General features: G+C 40.0%; 3 protein-coding genes and 2 long non-coding RNA genes across 6 annotated transcripts in view; 3 read left to right on the top strand and 2 right to left on the bottom strand.

Annotated features, from left to right (window-relative positions):
* Window positions 1-684: 684 nt before the first annotated feature.
* LOC116051600 lies at window positions 685-2584 on the top strand. Its single transcript, XR_004105379.2, has 3 exons — window positions 685-956; window positions 1690-1796; window positions 2475-2584. It is a non-coding gene; the product is annotated as an uncharacterized LOC116051600 (long non-coding RNA).
* LOC116051310 lies at window positions 2547-8287 on the bottom strand. The gene is made up of 3 exons (XR_004897603.1): window positions 8193-8287; window positions 3110-3208; window positions 2547-2661 (listed from the first exon to the last, which is right to left on the bottom strand). It is a non-coding gene; the product is annotated as an uncharacterized LOC116051310 (long non-coding RNA).
* Window positions 8288-8374: 87 nt separating this feature from the next.
* On the top strand, window positions 8375-11091 carry si:ch211-222l21.1 (prothymosin alpha). Its single transcript, XM_031301624.2, has 5 exons — window positions 8375-8621; window positions 9249-9323; window positions 9722-9785; window positions 10011-10084; window positions 10195-11091. Exons 1-5 carry the CDS (start codon window positions 8571-8573, stop codon window positions 10264-10266), a joined length of 336 nt encoding a protein of 111 aa, XP_031157484.1. The 5' UTR covers window positions 8375-8570; the 3' UTR covers window positions 10267-11091.
* On the bottom strand, window positions 10532-18022 carry slc45a1 (solute carrier family 45 member 1). Of its 2 annotated transcripts, XM_031301622.2 has the most exons (10): window positions 17811-18022; window positions 16739-17179; window positions 16518-16610; window positions 15724-15948; window positions 14671-15548; window positions 14423-14576; window positions 14124-14300; window positions 13762-13967; window positions 13320-13545; window positions 10532-12135 (listed from the first exon to the last, which is right to left on the bottom strand). In XM_031301622.2, exons 2-10 carry the CDS (start codon window positions 17157-17159, stop codon window positions 12107-12109), a joined length of 2409 nt encoding a protein of 802 aa, XP_031157482.1. In that variant the 5' UTR covers window positions 17160-17179; window positions 17811-18022; the 3' UTR covers window positions 10532-12106. The 2 variants fall into 2 exon arrangements, with proteins under 2 accessions (XP_031157482.1, XP_031157481.1); XM_031301621.2 differs by having other exon boundaries at window positions 10532-13545.
* A 3535-nt stretch (window positions 18023-21557) lies between these two features.
* Window positions 21558-25174, top strand: part of prxl2b (peroxiredoxin like 2B) — a 5698-nt gene continuing 2081 nt past the window's right edge. The window contains exons 1-5 of the mRNA XM_031301620.2: window positions 21558-21806; window positions 22278-22482; window positions 23916-23967; window positions 24371-24434; window positions 24581-24656. Of these exons, the coding sequence (XP_031157480.1) occupies window positions 21744-21806; window positions 22278-22482; window positions 23916-23967; window positions 24371-24434; window positions 24581-24656 (460 nt within the window). The 5' untranslated portion in view covers window positions 21558-21743. The remainder of the gene's footprint in view (window positions 21807-22277; window positions 22483-23915; window positions 23968-24370; window positions 24435-24580; window positions 24657-25174) is intronic.

Genomic DNA, 25174 nt, shown 5'->3' with positions numbered 1-25174 from the left:
ATCAGAAATACTTTAATAATCCCAGGGGGAAATTACTGAAATTACTTGACTGTAGCAGTACTTGGTTTTGCTTATTCCCTTTTTAAGATGGTTATTGTTTGTACTGTATGCACCTAATACACCAAGGAAAATTCCTTGCAGGTGCAAACTTGCTTGGCAATAAATCTGATTCTGATTGTATACATGTTGCAGGCTGGTGAGATTGTTGCATTTAATTAAACTCATCCTGATCAAAAAATAATAATCCAACAGTTTCTTGGAAACACACACCAAACCGCACGGACAAAAACATGCAAGCACAGGTAGCATTTCTCCACATTCATCTGGGAACTACATGCTTGTCTGTAGCCTATTCATTGGTTCCTTGTTAAACTGTTACACCTTATCAACTGCAACGGCCCATATCCTGTTATGCCAATCATAGTAGTTCTCTTAAAAACTAATGCTGGTGTCTCATTTTGTCTCAAGCCACTAGCCATTTATTATGTATTGTAAAGTTCTTGTCAACTTTCATCTCACCAGTTAAATGCTCTCCACTTCCTGTCCCCATGCAGTCTTGTTCTGCTTTGGGAACAAACTGTGTTAGCACTTATAAAATGCCTTGTTCCCTTTATCTCAGACAAGACTGTTATCTGGATGCAGAAAATAACCCTGTCCTCTGTCTCCTGCTCTGTCCTCCTCTCTCTCTTTTTTGTTTATCTGGGAATTTTGCCAGGTATTTCCCCAGTCAGTCTGCCTGCACCCACAATGCTCCCTCCCCCAGACGAACACCCCCCTCCCCCCAAACTCTCCCACCCACATCCAACCCTTCCATGAATGTTGCTTAGCAACATGAGACCTGGTGCATTTTCTAGCCAATCAAATTACTGAACATATTTTCGAACACTGTTAAGGAAAGAGGATATCACTTTTTTTTCAGTCAAGTCCTTCTTCAATTATGGGTTTACACCTTACAGGTAATTGTGGCTATTTCATCTTGCTGCACATACACTGCTTTAGAGAAGGTTTTTTTTAATCATTCTTATTTTTAACATATACTAGCAGAGCACCACTAGGTGGCAGCAAGATCAGTTTCTCTGTTACCACACAGGCTGCAAGATTCTTTTTTTTTTAACTGCTGTTGCCAAGCAATCCTGACTCTCATGTCTTACCTGTGAAACATTTGTGATTTTTACAGATGCCCCTGACACCATTTTGTCTTTGTTTTCACCATTTTGAAATGCAGCCCATTTGTAAGAAAAACTATATTTTGGTTGCACTATGAAACCTATTAACATGCAAAATATGAACCTATTATAAAATATATAATTACAATTCAGATCAATTCCGTGACAAGGAAACTATGTTTCTGCAGGCAGAATGAATGAGATACCCACCCTGTCTGCGATCAAGGTTTGGGTTAAATATTAGCCTTGAACGGCTTCAGTTGACTTCATCTCATCATGCAGGAGGCAGGAAATGTGCTCTTGAGTGATTAGGCCAGCAGCTCTTGTCTTCCACTTTACCAGCAGTGAAGAGATCCATACACTCTCTGGGCTAACATGTTGTGCAGCTTCCTGTTTTCTTTCTGTACAAACCTCTGAAATATGATAACCAACTGCTTTGATGTTTCAGACATGATCCAGCTGATCAAGTCCCATTCAAATGTTTCTTTATCGCTGATTTGTTTTTCTTTTTTACACTCTCCAGGTCCCTGTGTCCCTCCCCCTCCTCGATCCCCCTGTGTGTGAGTCCCTCATCTCAGCTTTGGTTGCTGTGCAGATGGCTCTTTGTTGGTGCTTCACAATGGGTCTAAGGTCAGTGTGCCTCATGCCATCAACACACTCAAACTTGTCCATTGCAGCTGTCTCGTGGCTGTATTTGTAGTTTTTCAAAAATGATTCTCTAGCAAGCATCAGGGCTGCTCATGTGTACACGGTTATACTGTGGTCTTGAATTAAGAGGAAGTTGTAAAACCACAGATGTACGTAGAGATAGCCTGGACCTCTTAGGCTGTAAACACGTTAACAGATATCTTGTTTTCAAGAATGCGCACTACATGTAGGCCTTCTTTGTTTTCTCCAAAGCTCTAGACACATTTCTTGATTCTTAGGCAAGTCAGTTGAAGACAAGCTTTAGAGCATGAGATATCTCTGAAACAAACCAGACACCAGAATATCAGATCAGCCAGAGAAATAGAAATGCAAATCTACCATCTGTTCTGTGATCCCAAACCAACCCCAATTGTTCATCGTTCAGCTAATTTAGTATTTACACATTGCTTAAACCTTAATAGTAATTCAGAGGGTAACAAGATACTATGTACTTTTTTAAATAGTAAACAAAGAAACAGGGCAAACTCTCTCAGGTAAGTGCAATTCACATAAGATAAGTGCAATTATTTATACATACATATTTCTGTGCATAGAAATAAGCATAAAAACATGTTATGTTTTATCTATGTGAGAAATAGTACGTTTTCTCATTGTACACAGTAAAATGTGCTGGGCACCACAAGGTTCAGCAGCAGAGGGCTGGGAGGTCTTCAGGCCAGTTTGCAGCAGGAAGGAGCAGGTAGGCGGAAAGGCGGGAAACTAGAAGGAGGAGGAGCATTTCTTGCAAAGCAGAAGGAATGACTGGAAATTTCCACTTTTCTCTGGCAAGCCAGTTGCAGGGGTGGAGCTATAGAAGGTGAAATAAATAAGGTAGTGCAGTTGAATTTAAGCAGTGCAGAGGAAGAACTTTTGCTACTATTAGGTTTATAAAACCTTAAAGACATTTTAACTCATTAGGAAATGTAATATAACGGTGCCCTCTGTTATTATAACCTTTGATTAATAACAGTCTCTTAATATGTTTTATTTTATATAATACCAAAACAAATGATGCATGAATTTTATCCATTTGATCACTGGCATCTGGGTTTCTATTGTTATTGTTATATTATATGTATCACTGTTTGTGGAACTGACTGTGGAAACAAATATCCCTCTGGGACAATACATCTCAATCTTAAATCTTGTTCAATTACGCACCCTTAATATACCGTACTGTACGACAATGTTAGAAAATGTCCCAACGTGGATGCAATAAGTTGTTGAATAATTCTTGTATGTTCACTTTTCAATACCTTTTGGATGAGGAATCTTGGTAAATTATACAGCAAACATCAAGAGTAGTATTTTTCAGGTTCTGGTGTGTTTATGTGGCCATAAAATAACCTGGTTATCTGAATGGAAAAAAAACAAAAATCATCACAAAAAGCACAAGTTATGTGTAAGAAAAATAATAAACTTTAATGATACGGTGATGTAGCACCAACAATAAAAATACAATTCAGCTAAAGATAATACAACAAACATATGAATAGATAGATATGTATGTATCATGTTTGTTTACATGAGACTCTTTCTAGTTCTTTGTGTCTGTTTACAGAGAAATGTATTATGCATGTGCGGTATTGGTTTTAATACTGTCAATTAGGAGGAGCAAAGTGCTCGCTGACAGATTTTGTGTTGCACTGCAATAGGACACTGAAATATGCTTGTCTTTTGCCACTGCTGCGGCATTTCAACCTATGTTTTGAATACAATTTACAGAATACATGCAGTATCTTGGCTTCTGTAATGTGAGTACGTAATACATTTACACATCATATCTGTCATCCATTTGTCCATCTGTTCATCCATCTATTCATTTTCTAGCAGTTTTTCTGAGTCAAGGTCGCTGTGGCAACACAGTCAGTAGAGTCTCCCAGGTGACCTTTTTCCCAACAGTTTCTTACAACACCTCCACCAAGTGCTCCAATGCCAGCTGGGAGATGTAGTCCCTGTGGCATGTCCTGAATCTTTTTGCAGTCCTTCTGTGGTGGCCCCCACAGGCAGTCCATCCAATGTAGAGTTTGAGGTTTTCCAAGATTTTAGCTAATTGTATTCTCATTATAATTTTGGTCTCTACTTACGTGGGGTGAGGGTCAAATTAAAGATGAATAGCCAATAAGCATGATTTATGGTTCAGCTCTCTCTTCAGCACCATGCATATAATGGCTACATAAACTGCAGCTCATGCATTTGACCGTTCTAGCCCGATTTGTTAATAATGAGACCCTGAAATATCTGAACTCCTCTACATATAGTTGTTGCTTCTCCCTCACCTGGATCGGATAATACATCTTTTTATGGAGAGAATTCTTAGCCTCAGTTTTGGAGGCGGTAGTAGGCTAATCCCCAAGTTACTTTACACTCAGGAGCAGTTGGCTCCTGTGCATCAAAAATGGAGCCAGAAACAGCAGAGTTCATAACCCAATGTTAACAGAAAAACACTTTACAGACCTTGGCTGAACCTTGATATCCTGCCCATGATAATCACAAACAGGGAAGGAAACAACACACATACTTGAATAACACCCATTTAGAACTGGCTTGAGATAGTGACAAACACTGCTTTAAATCCGAGTGTACAGAGACCAAAAGACCAAATCCTCAAAGTACTCACAGACTAATCCATGCAACACTGAAGAGACATGTCAACCACAACAGCCCCAACAATATCCAGAGCAGCAGGATTTCAGGAGCTCTTGGCACAGTGCCTCTGATGAGCTTTGGTTTACATTGTGTGGGTTTCTGTAGACTCAGATACAGTTTTTTTAATTATTGTTTTATGCTGCATATAAATTCATTTTCTGTTTTCTTACTTGACTTGCATTTTCACTTTTGCTGAATCTTTTTTATTTATATTGCATTAAATGTTAGTTTTATTGCTCACCTTTATACTAATTTAGTTTTCTATTTTTTTGAATCCTATAACTGGCTGCTGCAGTGACATAATAGTCCCAAAGCGATCATTAATAAATAAATAACATAATACATTTTTAAATGTTGTCTTATGTTCTACTCTGTCTTAAAATGTAAAGTTTATGCTACGACAAATGATTTTATTTATTTAGTTTTCACTTTTAAGTGGAAACTTTATTGACTCCTTGAATGTAAACTTATTTTTGTTTAATTTAATGTATCCATATATTTGTGTACTTATTTATTAATTTCTTTTGGATTATTATTCTTGCTGATGTTATATTTTGTTTTATGTTTTCTTGGGTCTTTGTGTTATTATTGGGATGTACTGTCATTGTTACTACAATAATTTGTATCACAATGTCAAATAAAGTAAAAAATAAAATAAAAAAGACTATTTTACTTCTTGCAGAACCATAAAGACAATTATTCCTAAAATGTCATTGTTGTTCCATTAAAAATAGATCTTACCTGGCCACGTTATTATACATGTACTGTGACTCTTGGCCATATAGTGGTTACTTTAGGAACATCCCTGCTGTTTTCATTTGAAAATGCAGTACAAGCTTCTGGGGGTCTTGTGGCGGCACTACTAGACATGTTGTCATTCCCGTCAATAATGACTGTACTTAATTGTGTTAATTATAGATCAATAACTTTCTCCCTCACTGTGCATTAGACTAAAGAGTGCCACTGAGAAGTCAACTTTATGTTGTCCCTGTACTCTGCAGGACCTGAAACCCATGAGAAAGCCAGCCAGACCATGCAGGACACTGCTGTTCAAAACAAAAGAGCTCAGTTTGCCCCCATCAATTCTTCCAATTATCGAGACCCTTCCCCCGCCTAATCCTGACCTCTGCTCTTTGATGGGCCCCCACTTTGCTCAACCCCTGAACACTGGCATTCCACAAGTCAGGTCAGTCCTTTGTCCTGAAGAATTAAGGTGAAATTAAGGTGGTGTACTTCCCATCTTATATCCTCAGACCTGTTAGAGCAGAAAACAGTTTAACATTCAAAGAAATGTTTCCCCATTCTATGGGAACTGATGCAAAATAGTACACTTTCAAAAGTGTCAATGTGAACACAAAAAGGGCTTTTCTCTTATTTATTTCTGTGTTCCCGTAACTTTGAATAGTATTTAAAAAAGGTTTTCCAGTTCCTACTTTTGGAAAGTGTGGTGAACACTCGAGTTGTTGGTTTGCAAAAATTGCCACATAAATTGCATCTCTTTTTCAAATTTTCCTTGACTGCCCTATACTTGCTGCAACAGTTTAGTTCATGTCTTTACCTGAAACAGGCTGCCCATAGATGGATTTTTTTCTTTCTGTTACAGAGTGGTGGCGTATGGAAACATGTTGAGGTAGACAAATAAGAAGAAAAAAAGACAGGAAATGATCTCATAAACACTCCCCCTCTCTCAGATTGCTCCCATTTTCCAGTCACAGAAAAAGAGTGTAATGCCTTCTGCTGCTTTTTAGTCTGCTCCTCTGTTCCTCCTGTGGATCTACTGAAGACCATTACATTGTGGATGTCTGCTTCAATGCTCTGCAGTCTCCACATGGTCTTCATTTCCTAAATTAAGGGCTATAACACAATGCCAAGATGATTCCTTGTCTTTAAGTGCAGTGACATGATGTCTTTTATTGCTGCTTTGTGTATTAATTTTTAACCACATGATATAAAACCAATGCTGTGTCAATATCATTATCTTTTGTTCGTTCGTGATGAATAATTTTTTGTCTTTCACATAATATATCAAAAGCTTTCATATTAAAAATAGCAATCTTTTAAATATATGGTAGAACAATACTAGGTGAAAAAACATCCTTATATGAGACAGAAAATAAATCTCAAAGTAACCAGCTACTACACTGACACACAACCTTTTGATCTCTGCATATAATTACAGTCTTTATAATTATATTTCAGCTGAATGTGAGGTGAATGTCTAAATAGGGCCTGGAGGCTTCTTTAAATTCCGTGGCTTGAATACTGGCATGGCATGGAGAAGATAAGTGAGGCGGTGTAGGATTATGTCCTAGGAGGCCCTAAAATTAGAGACTGAAAACATACTTGTGTCAGAATATACTTGGGTGTGTTGGGGCAAGTTAAGGATTAACAATAGTCTAGAAATATTTGAAATCCATAGTATCTGCATAACACATAAGTGGAAATTACTTTGACAACTATCTGATAACTGCAGGTAAATGTTTTATGAAAACGAATGATAGCCGTGCGTGGGTGGAACAATAACAGGCGTGGCAAGTAAGGTTGTTCACGGTCAAATGATTGTAGGTCAGAGAGTGATGACACAAAATGTGTAGATTAGACCTGTGAAAAATATAATTTTGCCTTCTTTTTAACTGACAGTGAGGCACTGACCATATGCAGGTTTAAATTAAAGAGTTCGCAGCCCACAAAGTTGTGTGCGCCCACTTCCTTTGGTTTAACAGTTGGATGAGCAAGTGCAGTGACGGCAAAGAAAGTTCACCTCAAAAAACTTCTGAAGGAGAAGAAAAACAGCCAGTTTGGGATATCAGACAAAACCCTCTAACTGTTTCTTAATTCACAGGAAAGGGGAAAAATATCTCTGGCAAATCACTTTCATCTGTCCCAGACACATCATATAGGCTATTCATTGGGTGCACGGTATAATTTTCCATTTTTTGCATGTGTAGCCATATGTATAAGTGCTTATCAACGTCACTTTGTATTATGACAATAGCTGTAATTCAATGCAACTGTAAAGGTTTTCACACATTACTGTGCACACTTACTATACCACACACTACAACCCATTAGGCTACTGTCTCTGATAGACTCATAAATCACAAAGCAACACATTTACTGCTAACTGCAACTAGATTTACTAACTGATTCTTCTCCAATGACTATAGAAATAGCCTACGTTAGAAGGAAATATAAGCAAAGTATAACTCATTTATCAATTCATGTACACTGATATCCAACAATTATGTATTGCCAAGTTTAATATTTTAATACATTTCCATTTGTAAAGTGGATGTATAGCTCTCAGGCTCTGCAGGTAGTCTATGTTGCGTCTTCAGGGTATATAGTTTTGTAATAGAATAATGAATTGCTTAATTATGCTATGTGTGTCTAATGTGCACTATTACTGGTTTGACTCTATTTACCAGGTTCGTAAAATAGTGAAAGTGTAAGCACACTTAACCAGGAACACATTTCGTTACAAGGGTTAAATATAGAAAGGAGGAGTGGCCATAATGTTTGCGAGGCACATTATTCATTTTTTTTCCATCTCTGCAGAGAAAGAGCGCTAAGACAAAAGATGTCCGTGGGCATATGTTTAGAAACTTTTCCACTCCATCTACTTAACATAATATTCAGCCGTCAGAAGACTCTCATGGATTTTTATAACTTTAACAACGGGCCACTTACCTCCATTGTTCAAAATTTAGGTACAAAAATCAAACGCAAACTGATAAGTAGAAAAAAAGAAGTCTGGTACCATTAGTGCAGTGCTTTAAAACCATTGACCTATCAACGATAAGATAGCTAGTAGGCGGGGCGCCTTGCCATAATTGACAGGATATCCCTCTAATCAAATTCTCCGGTGGTCGATATTGTCCAATCGTGTGCGGGATCGACCCGGAGAGTGGATTTTCAACGAACTCGACAGAAAAGCGGAGACAGGCAGACACCATTTCTCTCTCAGCGCCTTTGGACATACATCCACACGAAGGCAAAGAGCCAAGAAATAAAAGATATTTTTCTGAACAGGAATATTATTATATAAATTAATTCACAAAATTAGCCATGGCCGACACAGCTGTTGACACGACCGCAACTGCAGAGGTTACAGTCAAGGTGCGTTTCATTCAGTTTTATTTTCTTTTTCTCGGTTGAACTGTCGTGTTAAAAGCTTTTGGAACTTTTTAAAGTTGTTTTATTTCAACAATTGGTTTTGCTAGCTCGGGATAAACAACCGTCGGTGACTGCAGTAACAGTACTTAATGTTGAGTTAAAACGTAACGTTAACGTTAATTGGGGAAAGTGTCATAACGTTACCTAAATAACTATCGCTAAACGTTATCTTGAAATGCCACTTGTCGACAACCACATACCGACAAGGTGACTTATTTGTAATTAACAGCGTCGACAGCTAAATATTGTCTGGAAATTCAAACGTATGTGCTAGCTAAAATGTCTTGTAGACAAAGCGATAACGTTAAAGGGGCTGGTGAAGCGGAGCTGCTCCTGGGCGGGAAGCCACGGTAACGTTACATTAACGTTAACGTTACATTACGAGTTGAGATGAAAACGTTCGCCATTGCCACTGTCTAATATAGTCTTCCTTGAATTAGACTTTATCCCAAATATACAAAACGAGCTTTCTTTTAATTAAAAGCATACGTGGTAAGAACGTGTGGTACTTTAGATTAAACTCGTTGCTGAACCGTCACATTGATCAAGATGCATGCTTTTATTTTGTAGGAGCTGAAAGAGAAGAAAGAAGTGGAGGAGGAGGAGAAGAAGACGGACAACGGGGACGCACCTGCCAATGGCACAGTGAGTTGGAGAGGAGGACCAGCCTCATGGCCTTTTGTCTTAACACCCCTCATCATGCAGGTGTCGCTGCACCCGCCTCCCCCTCCTGTTCAGCTGCTCTCCACACAGTGCTTTGTTTGGGTTGTGAAATGGCACAGATGTTAGCTAGCAAGCCTTTGGACGTTTCCATTGGTGTCTCTAGTCTAGCTTGGTAGCTAATCCTCAAGGGAGTAGTAAGCTCAACACACATGCCTTTTTTAAGTGTCTCCAGAGGAGTCTCTACATGTAAGACTGTGAGGATTGTTAAAATATGCTTGGGATTTCATTTTTTGATTTGTTTCTCTCTGCAGCATTGCTCAATAAAAGCCCAATCATGACTTATGATGTTCATGGACTGACATTTCCCTCTCTTCATTCAGAATGGTGCTGATCACAGTGACAAAGTGGGAAAAAACGGAGAGGAGAAACACAAGAATGGAGATGGTATGTTCATATAAAGCAGTATTACTGTTTTCAGAAAAACAAATCTTCAGTAACAGTGTTTAAAAATCTAAATTTGTCCCTTGGTTGCTTCTGATTTGCCTCATAAATGCTGTCACCTTGAAGTCAAAATTCCATTTCGGCAAGATACATTTTTACATGAATCTTGTCTTAATTACACTCAAGTAAAAGATGTATTTTCTTAAGTGTGACAAACTGTGCTTACAGGCGATGCAGAGGAGGCGCCCCCTGCTGAGGAGACTGATGCACAGCCTGTGAAGCGTGCAGCTGAAGAGGAGGAGGTATGTTGTCACAAGGCTGAAAAATACAATTGTAATCAAGTTTTTATTGTGTTGATCCAGTAAACTTCAGTCTTTGCTAATGCATGAAATACTCTCCCTTTTTTTAATAGGAAAAGGTGGAGACAAAAAAGCAGAAAACAGAGGAAAATGGAGATTCAAAAGAGGATGAGGTGAAGGCTTAGGTCTCTGCCCTGCTACTTGTTTGGAGCACTGTCTTACCAGCCTGGTCAACATCCTGTTGTAGAGCTTGTGCTTTCTGTACCTTTTTTTGAGAAATATTTTTTTTGTTTGCTCCCATGTTATCACATTGCACTGGAGTCCTGAAACATAGTGGCCCTGCATCCTTTTTTATTAATGTTATTTATTGGTCTTTAAAATTAGCTTTTTTTCTACTTGTACAAATTGGGCCACAACATGAGATCAGTTTTTTTTTTTCATTTCTTGAGGTTTTATATTGGTATGTTAGAAGCACAACCTCTATTATGTCAGTGCTGACCAGATGATTCATACATACAGGCAGCTGCTCACCTCCAAGGCTCATGTTGACCTCTCAGATTCACTTAAAAGACCAAAGATAAGTTTTAAGCAGGGGCTAATGGACAGTTGTTAGCATTATTAGTTGAGGCATATTTTTTTGTGTTGAGCTGCTAGTTAATCCTTGGCTTGGCTGCCCTGTTAACATAACAGATGGTGCAAATAAATAAAGGGGCTCTGTCTTGCGCCTCCATGATAAAATTGCTTGACCTTGTTTTATGGAGGCAGGATTTTGCAATGTAAATTAACCCCTCTTAAATCTTAAAGCTTTGGTCATTTGTTCTGTATGCATTCCACGCAAGTTTGTACCATTTATACTTTGTTTTTCTTACATTTTCAATGAGTTTTATGTTATGGCTGGGTAGACCAGTTTTGTGTCCAAGACTGCCTTTTTCAGAACCAGAATGACATTCGGTTAATTCAGCCACTGCTTTGTATATTCTGATTAACAAATAAATTGTCTTTTTACTTAAGTGTTTTTGTGTGTATGTTACCTGATCATTAGTGCTTCTTAAAACCATAGCTTTATAAGTAGATGATGTCACTTGACCCAATTTTTCTTAACCTGGAAAATGGCTGGCTTAGATGCAGGAAGGAACAGGAATAATCTCATTCACTTGGTGATGGAAAAGAGTGCACAGAATCAATGGATTGCTGTCTTGTGTCTCCCCCGTGTGGTGTACTTTAAGATTGCAGATCATTATTTCTGAAGTCAGCTGGAACGACAACTGGTATAGGCCACAATGGTTATCAATGATAAACAATAATTGACACAGGAGTCGAAAATGGCAAAATTATCATTTTAGTTTAAACTGAACCCTGAATAAAAGTAGCTTTTACAGTAACATTGCTAATATTGAGCAATAGGTGGTACCATATAACACAAAGTGTTTGTTTTTTAAGCAAGTTGCAACAGCATGATCCATACAGATACTGTTTCCTTAGAAACATTAGCATGGTGTGAATCTACTCAGTCCAGGAGGCTTAAATAGTAGTTAATTGACATTCTGCTGAGGCAGCAATTATGACTGGCACCATAATGGTGGTGTATTTAGTGTCTGAGCCAATGGTAGGCTTGAAACAGGTTATATACTAAAGTTAACCTTTTATTAAAGCCCTGAAGTCAGGCTTGGTGCCTGTGTTGAGGCTGAACAGACAAAGCATACTGTTTGTCATGGCACAACAGATGTAAAAAAATTTTTACCATTTTGCTGATAAAGATGGCTTCTTTAGAATGGAAAACATAATGAAGTTTTGATACTTCCTGTGAGGAAAAATCAAACAAAGTTGGCGGGCCGAGCGTGGCGGAGCAGAAGCATACTACCTTAAGCATGCACCCTAATGATGACAATAAGCACTTGCTGCTGGCTCTATGAACCAACAGTCTTTTCTTTCAATGTTGTCCACCTTCAGTGTTACCCATAGTTCACGAGTCTTCTCCTTTTTTGCTGTTCTTCTGTTTTGTTCGGTTTCCGACTGAATGCTGATTCACACCCCAGTTTCAACTTCTCCTCTTCCTGATAATGACAAGAATCACTGTCATTATTACAATGGCATGGCCAGGAGTAGGGTGACAGCTCACGGCTGTACCATGGCTTAGTGAGGGCCCAGACAGAATTTGCCACCAGCACGCATTTCTCTGTTTTTGAAAGTTTGCGTACGAGTGTTTGTATGTGTGTCATCCTATTAGTCATAACTCTATGCTGATTAAGTTCCTTAATTGGCATTCTACTCATACTTGGGACTTGATTAAGAGTCACCCAGCACCAAAGTGTGAAAATTGGGGATAGCACACTAGTAAGTCTTATATTGACTGAATTGTGTGGGAAGTGTTTGGTTTTTTATTTGATGTTAAAATGTGAACAATGTGAAGCCCTTCAAGACTGTAACTGTGATTAAACATTGTTCAGTTTCAAGTGACTATTGTATGTGTTTGCTAAATTGAAGAGCTCTTGAATTAATGAAGGAGCATTAACAGTGAGTGTGAGTGGACACTGGCAGCACATTCATTTAGTCAGAAAAATCCTGCCTAAACTGTGATGCTAATATGCTAACTCAGAGAAACAGGCAGGTAGACATTACCTTGGCCGTATTACCAAAACAAAACATTAACACAAGGCTTTGAGAGATTACATTGCAGCTCATGCAGACGTTTGGCAACTGATAAAAGGAACTAAAATGGCGAAAGCTGTGGTTAACCTGTATGTAGTGATCAACATTTCTATACTAAACACAAACAAGATGATAAAAAGATGATGCAAGATTTTACAGCAAATAATCAGACAGAAGAACAGCTTAGGCTTATCTAGCCTCAAAAAGGTCACACACACACACACACACACACACACACTGCATTCAAAAAGGTCACATTCATTTGCAAAAGTTAGGAGAAAATGCATGGACACACACTGTATAAACACAATGGTCATGTATACACATTTTAGAGCAGTGGCCAATGTCTATCTGTCTGTCTGTCTAGCTCTGAGAAGAGTAGTGCTGATTAGTGTGAAACAATATATGGAATTGTACAGTGTGCGACAGGATATGTTCGTCCTATCAGTGCTGTGAAGGTCAACACACTCAGACACTAAACAACTGCGTGATAGCGTGTGTCTGTTGAGTGTGTGTGAGGTAAAGTAAATTAAGAGGCTTTTCTAAATGTGCACCAATAGTGGCTGAGTCTCGCTATCGGGGGGCTCACCCTCAGGGGGGGGCAGCTGGTACACCATGCAGAGAGAGGAGTACAGGCAGCCCACGAATGACATCAGGCTTGCAAAGTACATCACTCCCTGGGCGCCACCCACCAGTGAGGTCAGAGGTCCCATCGCCACAGAGACCAGGATCTGAGCCAGGAAATACTGGCAGCTGAGCAGAGAGATGTCCACCCCCATCCCGCGTCTGGTCCCTTCCTCGGACGAGCCACAAAACTGAAGAACATATGCAAACACTTTAGGTATATGATCAATCTATGCAGTGCACCACAAATCAAAACGTTCAAAGAGTAATTCAACATTTTTGGGACATGCGCTTATTTACTTTTTTGCTGAGAGAATAAGCTTATTTCCCAAAATTGTAATAACTATTCCACTAAGTTGGTCCTGGTAAAATCCCAAATGATATAAGTTACATATCTAGATACTGACCTGAGGGCTCTGGTAGTATTCACACAGCAGAGAGTAAGGCAGTGTGCATAGAGAAGAGAAGAGCACCCCATAGGTGACACAGAGAGAAAGTACCACGTAGAGGTTGGTGGATAGTGTGGCCAGGCCTGTGCCCAAACCGAATGCCAGGTAGGCAAAAAAATATAGAGTGCGAAGAGAGAAACGCTCCTCCAGTTTCTCCAATATGGCTGAAAGTTGAAGAAGAAACCCAGAGATTAACAGAAGGCACACATGTAAAGATTGCCAAGGAAAGAAAGACACATTCCTGGTTAAAAAAAAAAAAAAAAACTCTTCCCTGGCCAGAGCTGCATCCAATATATGTTGTTATTAGGAGTGTAGCTTACCTGAGTAGAAAGCAGCACTGAATGCATAGATGCACATTCCCCAGCAGCCCATGCTAACACCAGCATTGTACCGTTGGTAAGCCTCAGAGTCATGGGGTGCCTTGGGGTCTCCTTCAAACACAAACTCCCCCATGAAGTCAGTGTAGAAGAGCAGCATGCCTTCAAAGGACAGCCAGCCTAGAGAGAACAATATAATAAGTGAAAATAAGTATCAACTCAGTTCATATTAACTACAAAACCATTTTGACAGTGTTGCAGGGTTTTATGTGCAATACAATTTAAATAGGGATAATTCTCACCCAGGAAATGATTAGTGCACAAACTCCGCAGAGAGGGAGGCATCCTGTAGATGGCTATACACAGCAGCTTCATTGACATTTGCGATTCTCCTGTCTCCACATTCTCACTCAGATCACTCTCATAGCGCACCCCATTCAGCAAAATGTTTGCAACCTTCATCAGAGAAAAAAGACAACACTGTGTTTAAAAATGCTGTGGTGGCTACTTACTAAACAGCTTTTGTCATTTTCAAAATATGTGTCCCGACCTGCTGGCTGAAGGTCACTGTTCTCCTGCGTCCATTCTCCAGCTCAACAATCTGGGTTGCCATGGGCTCCTCCATTAGTGCAAGACTCTGGGGTCGCTTCAGGATACCAGCAGAAGAGCCCCGATGTGACCCTGCACCAGGTTGAGCCCCAGCTGTGACCTGAGATTGTGCATATCCCTCAGGCTGTGGCGCTTCTGGATCCTGAGTTCCCCCAGCTGGATGAGACACCACATCAGCCTGGGTCTGTCCTGCAGGATGGCTCCCTGCTCCCTGTGTGGACTCGTCCGGAGGAGGGGAGTTCCCTGGAGGCAGGGGCGCAGTGGTGGAACTAGAGGCCAGGGCCTGTGGTGTCTGCTGGCCTGTGTAGCAGTTTATGAGCACACTGTCTATATAGGAGGTTCCTAATGAAGACGCAAAGTCATTGATGCCAGTGAGCGAGCTGTCCCTACTAATAAAGCTGCCATACTTCGGAGTGAGGGGGCTCATGGGTGATATGGGGCTAGTGAGGCCAGCACAGAGACGTGCATTGGCACTGCAAGAATGGGCAAGAGGGTCAGAGTTATATGGGTGAGACTTTGAGTAATTGTAGCTGTAAGAACCTTCCTCATCTTCCTCATCCAGTCCCAAAGATGATCCTTGCGCAACAGGGGGGGAGAGAGGAAGAGGGAGGCTGGGGCTTTTTAGATGAGCTTTGCTGGAGTTTTTGTTCTTTGGTAGGGTCCGTTCGGGGATACTCATCAGAGTCATGGCTGTGGCGAACACCAAAGTGATACTTGTGAACAGGTATATGACCCGCAGTTGACCTCCCATTGACCTTCCAAATTGTGTCTGGTCCCAGTTGATGCCACCCACAATGTAGCCAAATCCACCGCCTAGTCCTGCAGAGCAAGATTAAGAAACAAATAAATTACCTTTTGCAGTAACTGGTAATAGCTTAAAGCTTTATTTCAGGTATTTTTTCTCTAAATTACCTTCAAAGAACATAAGCTATAGCTTCTACTGTATAATAATAAAGTAACCCTGAGTTTGTGACTGCGTTAAGTGTTTTCTTACCTGCCAGTAGTGCATGGATGTTCAGCCCCCGATCCTGGTCCTCTGGGCTGCACACATCCATCATGTAGGCATGGCTTGGGTTGTCGGCTGAATCAGCGCTGAAGTCCATCAAAACCACACCACACACCGTCAGGACAATTCCCCACTTGTGATTTGATGCAGTGTCAGCCAGTGCACCTCCAATGTCCCGCCCGTTCAGTACCAGGGTTAGACCGAACAGAGCCCCTATGAAGGGGAGAAAAAGAGTTCAACAGAAATCTTGCTAAGTAGTAAGACATCATTAATGTATACATCATTAAAAGGGCAGTCCGCCGATTTTAGTCAATTTACTAGGTATGGAGAGTAGCGCAAAGCCAGTCAAAGCAGTTGTATAATGTCTTCTGTGGCTCTGGAGAAGCTTTGTAAAGTCAGGGAACAATATTTAAGTGACATCAACAAGGTAGCCTATCTCAGTGTGGGCTTGGAGGCTGAAAATCTTTAATAGTAAACCTGTTTACAACTGGGCCGTGGAGTTTGGGAGACAACAGCATTTACCAGGTGTGAAAGGTCTAACAAAAGATCTGTATCGAGTTACATTATTGGAAGCATATTAGGCCTATCCAGTGTTTTTGCTTATATTATAGACAAAAAGGCAGTATATCTCAGCCTCTGTTGCATCCGTTTTGACCATTAATCTGTCTCTTTTAAGTCCCCCAACTTTACATAACTAGACTTACATACATACTTATTACATATAATATATAGGCCTATGTATTTAGTATTTTACTTACTAAGCACAATACTACATTTCTTACCTACAGCCAAGGCAAATATAAAGGGTCTCCTTCGTCCAAACCGGGATGTACAACGATCACTCCACGCTCCGAGCAGAGGCTGAACGAGGAATCCTTCAAGCCAAAGACAGAGGATGGAGTTAAGAGCCTTAAGTGCTGCACAAAATGAATGCTACTCAAAATCACTTGATGATGTATCACCCTGTCCACCAGGAGATCATCTTGCCTTGTTGTTCACTTACCCAGTATGGGGCTAATAAACCACACCAAGCTGTAGAATTGATCAGGCAAGCCCATCTGTAGAAGCACAGGAGTCACATAAGCTGTTTCCATGGCATAGCTAAATTCAATACCAAACAGGATGCAGCCATTGAAGAGCAGCTCTTGGAAGGTACGCCTTGGGGGAAGCTCACTGAGGTCCAGCTGGTCCAGGGGACAGGGTGTGTTGGGCGGCGGCGGTGGTGAAGGTCTTATCAGCTTCCGGCGCTTTGGCTGTCTTTGGAAGTTGTTGGCGCGGTGACTGAGGTGCCGAGTGGTGGACGTTGGGAAGCTGGTGGTTTTGGGGAGTGAGCTCCTCCAGAGACCTTCCTGAGCTGTAGATAACCTCCCTCCTGGACTGGCCAAAAGGGGGTCACTGGGGGTGCCCATTCCCGGAGATGACATCTCTCTCAAACCAGCTTAAACTGCAGCATATAAAAGGGTGATAAACATTGCCAAGTTCAAACTTGTTCTGGGTTGATTTTTCATATTAGAGGTCATTCAAGATCATCACAATGTAGCATCGTAGTCATGTGAGTAACTTAATGCCGCTAATGGTTATGTAGTGCTACCAAGAGGACACTGCAGTCGTCAGCAGACAACAGCGATGCCACAGCAATGATGGGCACGACGCAATGCAACCAATGCGCATGTTAGTGTTGTGCGCAAAGCCCATGTGCTCGCGTGGCTGACTACAGCAGTGTATGCGGTACCGCTCTCATTAAGCCTGTTTCCATTTTAATATTTCATGGAGGAAGCTCAAATCGGAAACAATGGAGCCAATGGAGGTTATATAATGATGGCTTTTAAGACAAGTTACAAAGATAACATGTCATGATCGCTTAGCCTACACTAAACATTTGACCCATCCTATATGTAGCCACGTAACAGATCGATGCTTTTATATATATGCTATGTGTTTGTCTTTTTTGTAATGATCCTCGATATTATCCTCGACTTGTCATTTGTTTCTTAAGGTGTAGACCACACAATCGACTTAACTGTGTTAGAAGATGAAGCAGGCGTGCAAATTTAAACGTGAAAGATAATAATTACCTTATCGGGGAGGCTCGTCATTTATTGCGGCATGCTGTGTACAGACCAACCATTATGATTTAGGCTATAAAAAAGACGTAGGATGAATTACAGGAGTCATGATTGTTGTTTTTTTTTTTTTTTTTCCTTTTCATGCAGTCATCCCCCCGCACTCTCCCCAGTCCCTTCTCCTACCCCCTCTTCTCCTCTCCCCCTTCTCCTCTTCCTCCCGGTCTCTCCCTTGACGTCACGCTCCTCCCTGCAACATCAGCACCAGGGACAGTCCCTGCTGAAAAACCCCCACATCTATCTATCTAGCCTCTACTCGCATATACATACAGTGTAGGTCCTAGGCTTCACTTATTGGTGGAAATGCCTCCACAACACTAATCAAATTAGGCTATGTAGCCTAATATTAGAGTGTCCTCAGTTGTTTAACCCTCGGTTTGTCATTACAAAGTCATGTTGTTTAGCTAAACATTGTTCAAACCCCACAACTTTATTTTAAATTCTAGTCGAAATCCTTAGGTTTTCAAATAAATATACCAAATATGCTAGGATGTCCTTTGGGCGAATGTGTATATGAATGACAAGGACAAATCCATATTATTCATTAAAATAGTGAATTGGGTTTGAATATTTCACTGTCTAAACACCAGAGCTTCAATGAAGACAAACACTCATAGGTTTGCAGAATATAAAATTGTCAAAAAGAGTAAAATAAGACTTTTTTAAAAAAAAAACTTTATAGATAAGGGGAAAAGGGAAAACGGTTAAATAAATAGCAATTTCTTTTTCTGTTTTTATGCTTATAATTATGCAAATTGCGCACGCATTTCTCACTTATATGCATGTCACTGGTCAGCAATTATTCACTCCTGTACTAGTGTGCCAACATGTCTTGCTGTTTTTTATATAACGTCACAAAAAGTGCAAGCCATGTAAGATCAATTAAATACATTCTGACTTGAGTAAATACAGTTTTTCTCAATCGATTTGGCATATTTACTACAACAAACTTACTATTGTCAAAACTCTAAGTACAATTCTCATACCATGTAGTACATTAAGCACATCACTCTATGTGACCTGCAAAGGGTGATTAGGCTACTCAATTACTGTAAAATAGTTAACTCATGTTTCAGTTGTAAAATCCATCAATGAATAAATCGTTGTCATCAAAACTAAATGTTACTTTATCATTGCTTGTACCAAGACAGTCAAAATATAAATACATCTTGTCAGTGTACTCTATTTAATATTGTCCATTTGCTAACATTATATATTTAGGCAGCTGAATAGTATTGTTTTAAGCTATGGCTCACTCTATACTTTCAACATGTATTTCTCATTGTATGTGCACACCAGCCAACTGCAAATACATAAAGAAAGCTTGTACAGAAAAAAAGATATACAACAGCAAAAATGATCAACTGTACAATATGTGCAAGAAAAAAGAAAATATGATGTATCAACCTCATGGGTCATCCAATTTCTCCTCTCTGATGGCCACAACGTTTTATTGACATCACACCTGATGTCCTCCCTTGCGATTCAACGAGTGAAAAACTTTTTGGCATGCCACTACAATCTGCTGTGATATCCTCAACTGTCACCTGTTTGCGTTTGGTTCCTCTAAATTTTGAGGAAATTAAATTGTTCCCTATAGCCTAAGTCTATCCATCTGACAACTTTTACAACAATACCACATAACTATAATTTATCCTATATGTGTGACAGCTTATTGTGATTGTTGGTTGCTCTATTTTGCATGTAAGGATTTACACAATGAACATGTGTATAATTGCATTTGAGAGTAATAGGATTCAATAGCAAATGAATGCAAACTATTTTGATTTGCAAGGCTTACTCAGTGTATTTTGTGCCAACACAGTTATAAATAACTATGTGAAAAACTGACCTAATGTTCATATAATATAGTTTGACAAAGTCATTCAACGATTGTGCCAAAGCGATAAACTGTAAGATGAAATGATCCCTGAGAAGAGTGTAATATAACACTATAGCAATACAATTCTCATTCAGTATGAGATAATAGTGGATAGATATTTTACAAGGCCCTGTCTCATTATTTTCAAGCTAGTGTTTTGGTGAATCTGGCAATGAGGTTATACAAATAACAGGTAAGCAGGTTTTAATTGGAGCATCTTTTGCTAAATCGATAGTGAAAACAGGTGTGTATGATTAGGTCCATGATTAGCAGTGAGTGACGGAGGGGGGGTCAAATAGACGGTTTGACTTGTCATAGCAGGAAAAGCACAGGTGAAAGAAATTCTATTAACAAGGTGTCAGTTCCATTAAGTGCCCCAGTAAGCAATGACACTGAGCCAGCATGCACAATACCACTAGCTCACCTAAATAGAGTGCTGTCGTTTTTAATGTCATCAGTTACACCTGTGCTTGTCCTGCTATGACATGCAGTAAATGCACTCGTGGGTGTGTGTGTGTGACTGGTGTGTGCCCATACAGCAAATGTGATTGTCAGCAGTAACAAAGGAACCTTAACTTAATACGTGTTATTTCTATAATCTTTATATGGTTTAAATCGGTGTGGCTCACATCCTGAGCAGATGGTAGGTTCCTAGGCAAGGCCGAATAAGTGAAGGGCCAGTCACTGGCCAGTAGTGGGTGGCAGATTGCAGTCTCTCTTTCCATCTGTGTGCATTCATGTCCCAGTAATGCTTGTTACTAATTTAGCTCCGGGAATCTTATTCCCTGGAGTCCTTATGTTTTCTCACCTAGCAGTTTTCCTTGGATTAGCGTGGCACCTAAATCGTGGTTGCAGCTGCTGCCGTGGTCGTGCTCGACGCCCTGCTAAACCCTGCACTGCTACTACTATTATAGTCATAGTTCTATTATCTTTATTGTTACTTTAATTGCCACTGTTCATCATACCAACTGCTATTATTATTATGAATCATATTTCTCTGTATATCTGTATCAGTGTCTCTGTGTCCCAACCGGCAGCGGCAGATGGCTGCCCACCAAGAGTCAAGCTCTGTCCGAGGTTTCTGTCTGTAAAAAGGAAGTTTTTCCTTACCACTGTCGCAAATGCTTGCTCTTGGAGGGGAATTGTTGGGTCTTTGTCTTTGAATTGAATTGATTTACAGGAGGGATGGAAACAACCTCTAAAACACTGATGTATAGAATTAGCATAAATGTCACTAAACCACAGATATGCCTATTATGTTTTTGTGACCAAAGTTTTATGAAATTATTTCTATTTTGGGTTATGACCAGATATGGAAACATGGTTTTTATGCAGGCTAAAATCTTGGTCTTCAAAGGTTAGGTAATGGAGTAGAAGGATAAGGTAGGTGACAGAAGATGAAAAAACTGAAGTTAACGTTACAGTGGTTGAGTAAATGTTCCACCACTGGTTGCCAAACAGAGCCCAAGTGTGCATAAGATAAATAACTTATGCCCACAAGATAAAAAAAAAAAGGGATTCAGGACTTTAGGGCCTCTGTACAAACAGGTTAATCGTAAAGCAGAACAAGATGGGTGCTTTCTTTCTCAGGAGTTAATAGAAAACTGACAGCTGGACCATACGAGCTTTAAGGAAACAAAGTTCAGGCAATAAATTGCATACTTTGAGCTCACATGCACCACACCTTGTGCAGCCTGCATTAGCCTATTTATAATAAATAAAGTTTATGTTGATTTTAGTTGTGAGATGCACGTGCTGACAGTTTCCCTTACGAAGCCCCTCCTCCGTTCCACACAGCGCGCGCTGTAATTGGCTGACTTTTCAGCACCAACCGAATCTGATTAGACGTCAGTGCTCAGTAGTTGTATATCACGATGCAGATGTTTCGCAACTGTTGCGCGGGCGTTACTCAAACATTCTTATTATAACTTTATACACTGTAGAAACTATATTTCTTGTAACATTGTTCAGCCGGTGCAGTCCTCGTAAATCAGTCGTAGAAAATGGCAAACGTCGACCTTGTTCAAGTTGGAAAGAACTTGTTGAAGAACGGTGACACTGGCGAGGTACGTAAAGCTATTAAGCTAACGTTAGGCGACTGTTCGGTTAGAAAGCTAAATGAAACTTTTGACTGGTACTGTACACCTTTGAGCTTTCCTCTTATTTGATGTATATTTGCTTAATTGGATTGTGTTCAAAGGTGCTCTCTTTTAATATAAAGCCGTGCTGTTTGTTCCCCTTGGAGACCTGTGTTTTCCTGCTGAGACCTTGCCGTGTTAAACCTGCCATTACCTCACAGCATTGATATAATTGGTGTCAAATGAGACCTCAAACTTGACATAATGATGATCTGAAGGGAACATATGTGAATGTGAATCATGATATTGCTCTGTTTAAATCTAATGTATTCTCTATCATCAATTTCACAGAAAACTGATACAGAATAGTAAACTCTAACTACACCCATTTCCCAAATGTTACCTGTGTGTCACCTGATTTGTGATTTAACTGTGAGTTGTCCTCTCTGTCTGTTTCAGAGCGTAGAGCTCCAGTCCCTGTGGCAGGACCAGCCGGTGGTCTTGTTCTTCCTGCGTAGGTTTGGCTGTCAGGTGTGTCGGTGGATGGCAACAGAGATCAGCAAACTGGAGCCGGACCTGAGAGCCAGCGGTGTAGCGCTGGTGGGGGTCGGACCAGAGGAGTTGGGGCTGAAGGACTTCAAAGAAGGAAGGTTTTTCAAAGGATGTAAGCAGTACTTACTCATCTACAAAACAAGGGTCTTTTCCTAATTTGGTTGCACTGACACTCAAATGAAAAATATGTGGTGCTTAAACTGGAAAACACATCTTGACACACAAGGCTTAAATCTGCTCCACTAAAACTATTTTTGCACTACAGCCCTAATCGGTCAGTTTCTTTCTGTCTGTTCATTCATTTTTGAATGTGACCAAAGATTTTACGACATAACATGATCCAACTGCATGAATGAGCAACTTTATTTTTGAAACAGCTGTTTTGGGCCAGTACTTCAATTATTGCATTGAAACAGTGGTAAATACATTTACTCAAGTAGGCTACTGTACTGAAGTACAATTGTGATATACTTGTACTTTACTTGAGTATTTTCTTTGTACCTTGTTTTCATTTGTGGTGTGTAATTTTTCTGTGTTTGATGCTGTTGTTGGGCTGTCAATATTTTTATGTTTGTCATGATCCTTGATGCGATTTGATGCCTGGTGCAGATAAAATTTCCTTTGAGATAATAAAGTTGAAAGTTGAAGTTGAAGCACTTTCTAGTTCTACAGTTTAATCTGAGTTCGGTCCAAGGTTAAGAAATAGAAAGAGGGGCGGCTCTTACTCTCGATCCACTTCTATACTCTTCGTGTGCGAATGTGGAAGTACAGTCTGTAGTGACAGCAACAGCCCTAGCGCCAGCTGGCCTGTGAGTAGGGAGATCTGGGCACTGGTAAGACGGAGGGAAGTTTAATACTGTATTGTTCATTTACACATACTACCAACATTATTATGATACAAAGTTGGTTGAATATCGGCAAAGTATCCCTTATCCCCATTTGTAACATTTTGAATTCAGGACTTTTGCTTCCTTATTTTTAGACTAAGATATTTCTACTTTTACTTGTAACTTAAAGGCTCAGTGTGTAGGACTTAGTGGCATCTAGCAATGATGTTGCAGATTGCAACCAACTCTATACCCCTCCAGTCACCCCTCCCTTTCCAAGTGTGTAGTAGAACCTACGGAGCCTTCAGGCAGCGTAAAAACGTTTAAGGCCCTCTCTAGAGCCAGTGTTTGGTTTGTCCGTTGTGGGCTACTGTAGAACATGGCGGTGCAACATGGCGGCCTCCGTGTATGGATGTATTGCTCCGTGGAAGAGGACCCGCTCCGTATGCAGATATAAAGTGCTCATTTTAAGCTAATGAAAACACAACAATTCTTAGTTTCAGGTGATTATACAATAATGAAAACATAACTATGAATATTGTATTCCATTTCTGCCAATAGATCCCCCTAAATGTTACACACTGCTCCTTTTAAATGAAAGCATTTCCCCAGTTGTGATGGGTTCAGTGAACAGTGTCACCCACAAAAACAAAGGGATTCACTTTAAACAGACATTTTGTAGGATTGTAAATAACCATTCATTATCTTTTTCTTGTAGCCATTTATGTTGATGAACAAAAGAAAAGCTACAAGGATTTGGGTTTCAAAAGGTGAGTTTGTTTTATACGACCTATGGTTTGCTTTGACCCTGATGTGAATTGCCTTCATTTGTCAAAGATTTCTTAACTATAATTATATACTTCAGAACCGCAACGATTCATCTGCAACTATTTTAATAATTGATTGTTTTAGTCATTTTTCAAGCAAAACAGCCAAGCATTTACTGGTTCCAGCTTTTCAAATGTGAGGATTAGCTACTATTTTTGTCTTTTATGATCATAAACTGAATAACTTTGGGTTTTGGACTGTTGGACTAAATTAAGACATTTGAATGCATGTCCTTGGGCTGTGGGATATTAGGTTTCACCACTTATGCTAATCTTATCTCCTTTGCAAAAGATTCGCTGCCTTGTGATGATCTCTATTCAAGAGACTCTGTTTCTTCACACTCAGGTACACAGCCTTAACTGTGGTTCCCGCTGCTTTGGGGAAGAAAGTACGAAATGCAGCTGCAAAGGTATATAGCTTCATGGTTATATGATTACTTTATGGTTCATATGTACTTTGGTCACAGGGGGTAAAGCAGGGTAAAAGTAGTAAAGTTGCTGAGACCCAGATTGACACACTGACCTCTGGCTACCTGTTTTCCCTGCTGTTTTATAGGCCAATGCTGAAGGCATTCAGGGAAACTTCTCAGGAGATCTGCTCCAGAGCGGAGGCATGCTCATCGTGGCCAAAGGTACAATGAGTATACACCAAAGGGGGTATTAGTAAGGGCCTGTCTTTTGAAAGTGTATAAGTGAATGGAACAATATGACATTTCAAAACACAATGTCAGCATGTAAATCATGGGTGAGGTTTGTCCGCTCATCTAAATAAAGGTTAATAAATGGTCAAAGAAGTGCATTCTTGCAGCTTCTCCTCTAGAGGGCAATACTGTGTCACATCATTGTAGTGAGGTTGGACGTTCATAGTGAGCCCTCCAAACCACTCACCTTCAACGTCATTGCTCTCCAGGGCTGCTGACTTTCCTTACTTCTTTATTTCTTGTATCCACACAAGTATAAGGATTAAACTATTCAAATGTGCAATAGTGTGTTGGGTTAATAAGTCTCAGAAATAAATCTGCATACAGGGGAGACGTTTTGTAACGTGGAGTGGAGAGGCAAATTCAGTCCAAAATAATTTACAGCACAACACTTGGAAAACTAAGAAGAGAATCAACAATATCTATCAGTGTGCTGTGCTGATAGTCTC

The sequence above is a fragment of the Sander lucioperca genome, chromosome 6 (genome assembly GCF_008315115.2).
Source record: "Sander lucioperca isolate FBNREF2018 chromosome 6, SLUC_FBN_1.2, whole genome shotgun sequence".
Taxonomy (NCBI): Eukaryota; Metazoa; Chordata; class Actinopteri; order Perciformes; family Percidae; genus Sander; species Sander lucioperca.
Note: the sequence above shows the minus strand (reverse complement) of the source record. Positions and strands in the feature narration are given on the sequence as shown.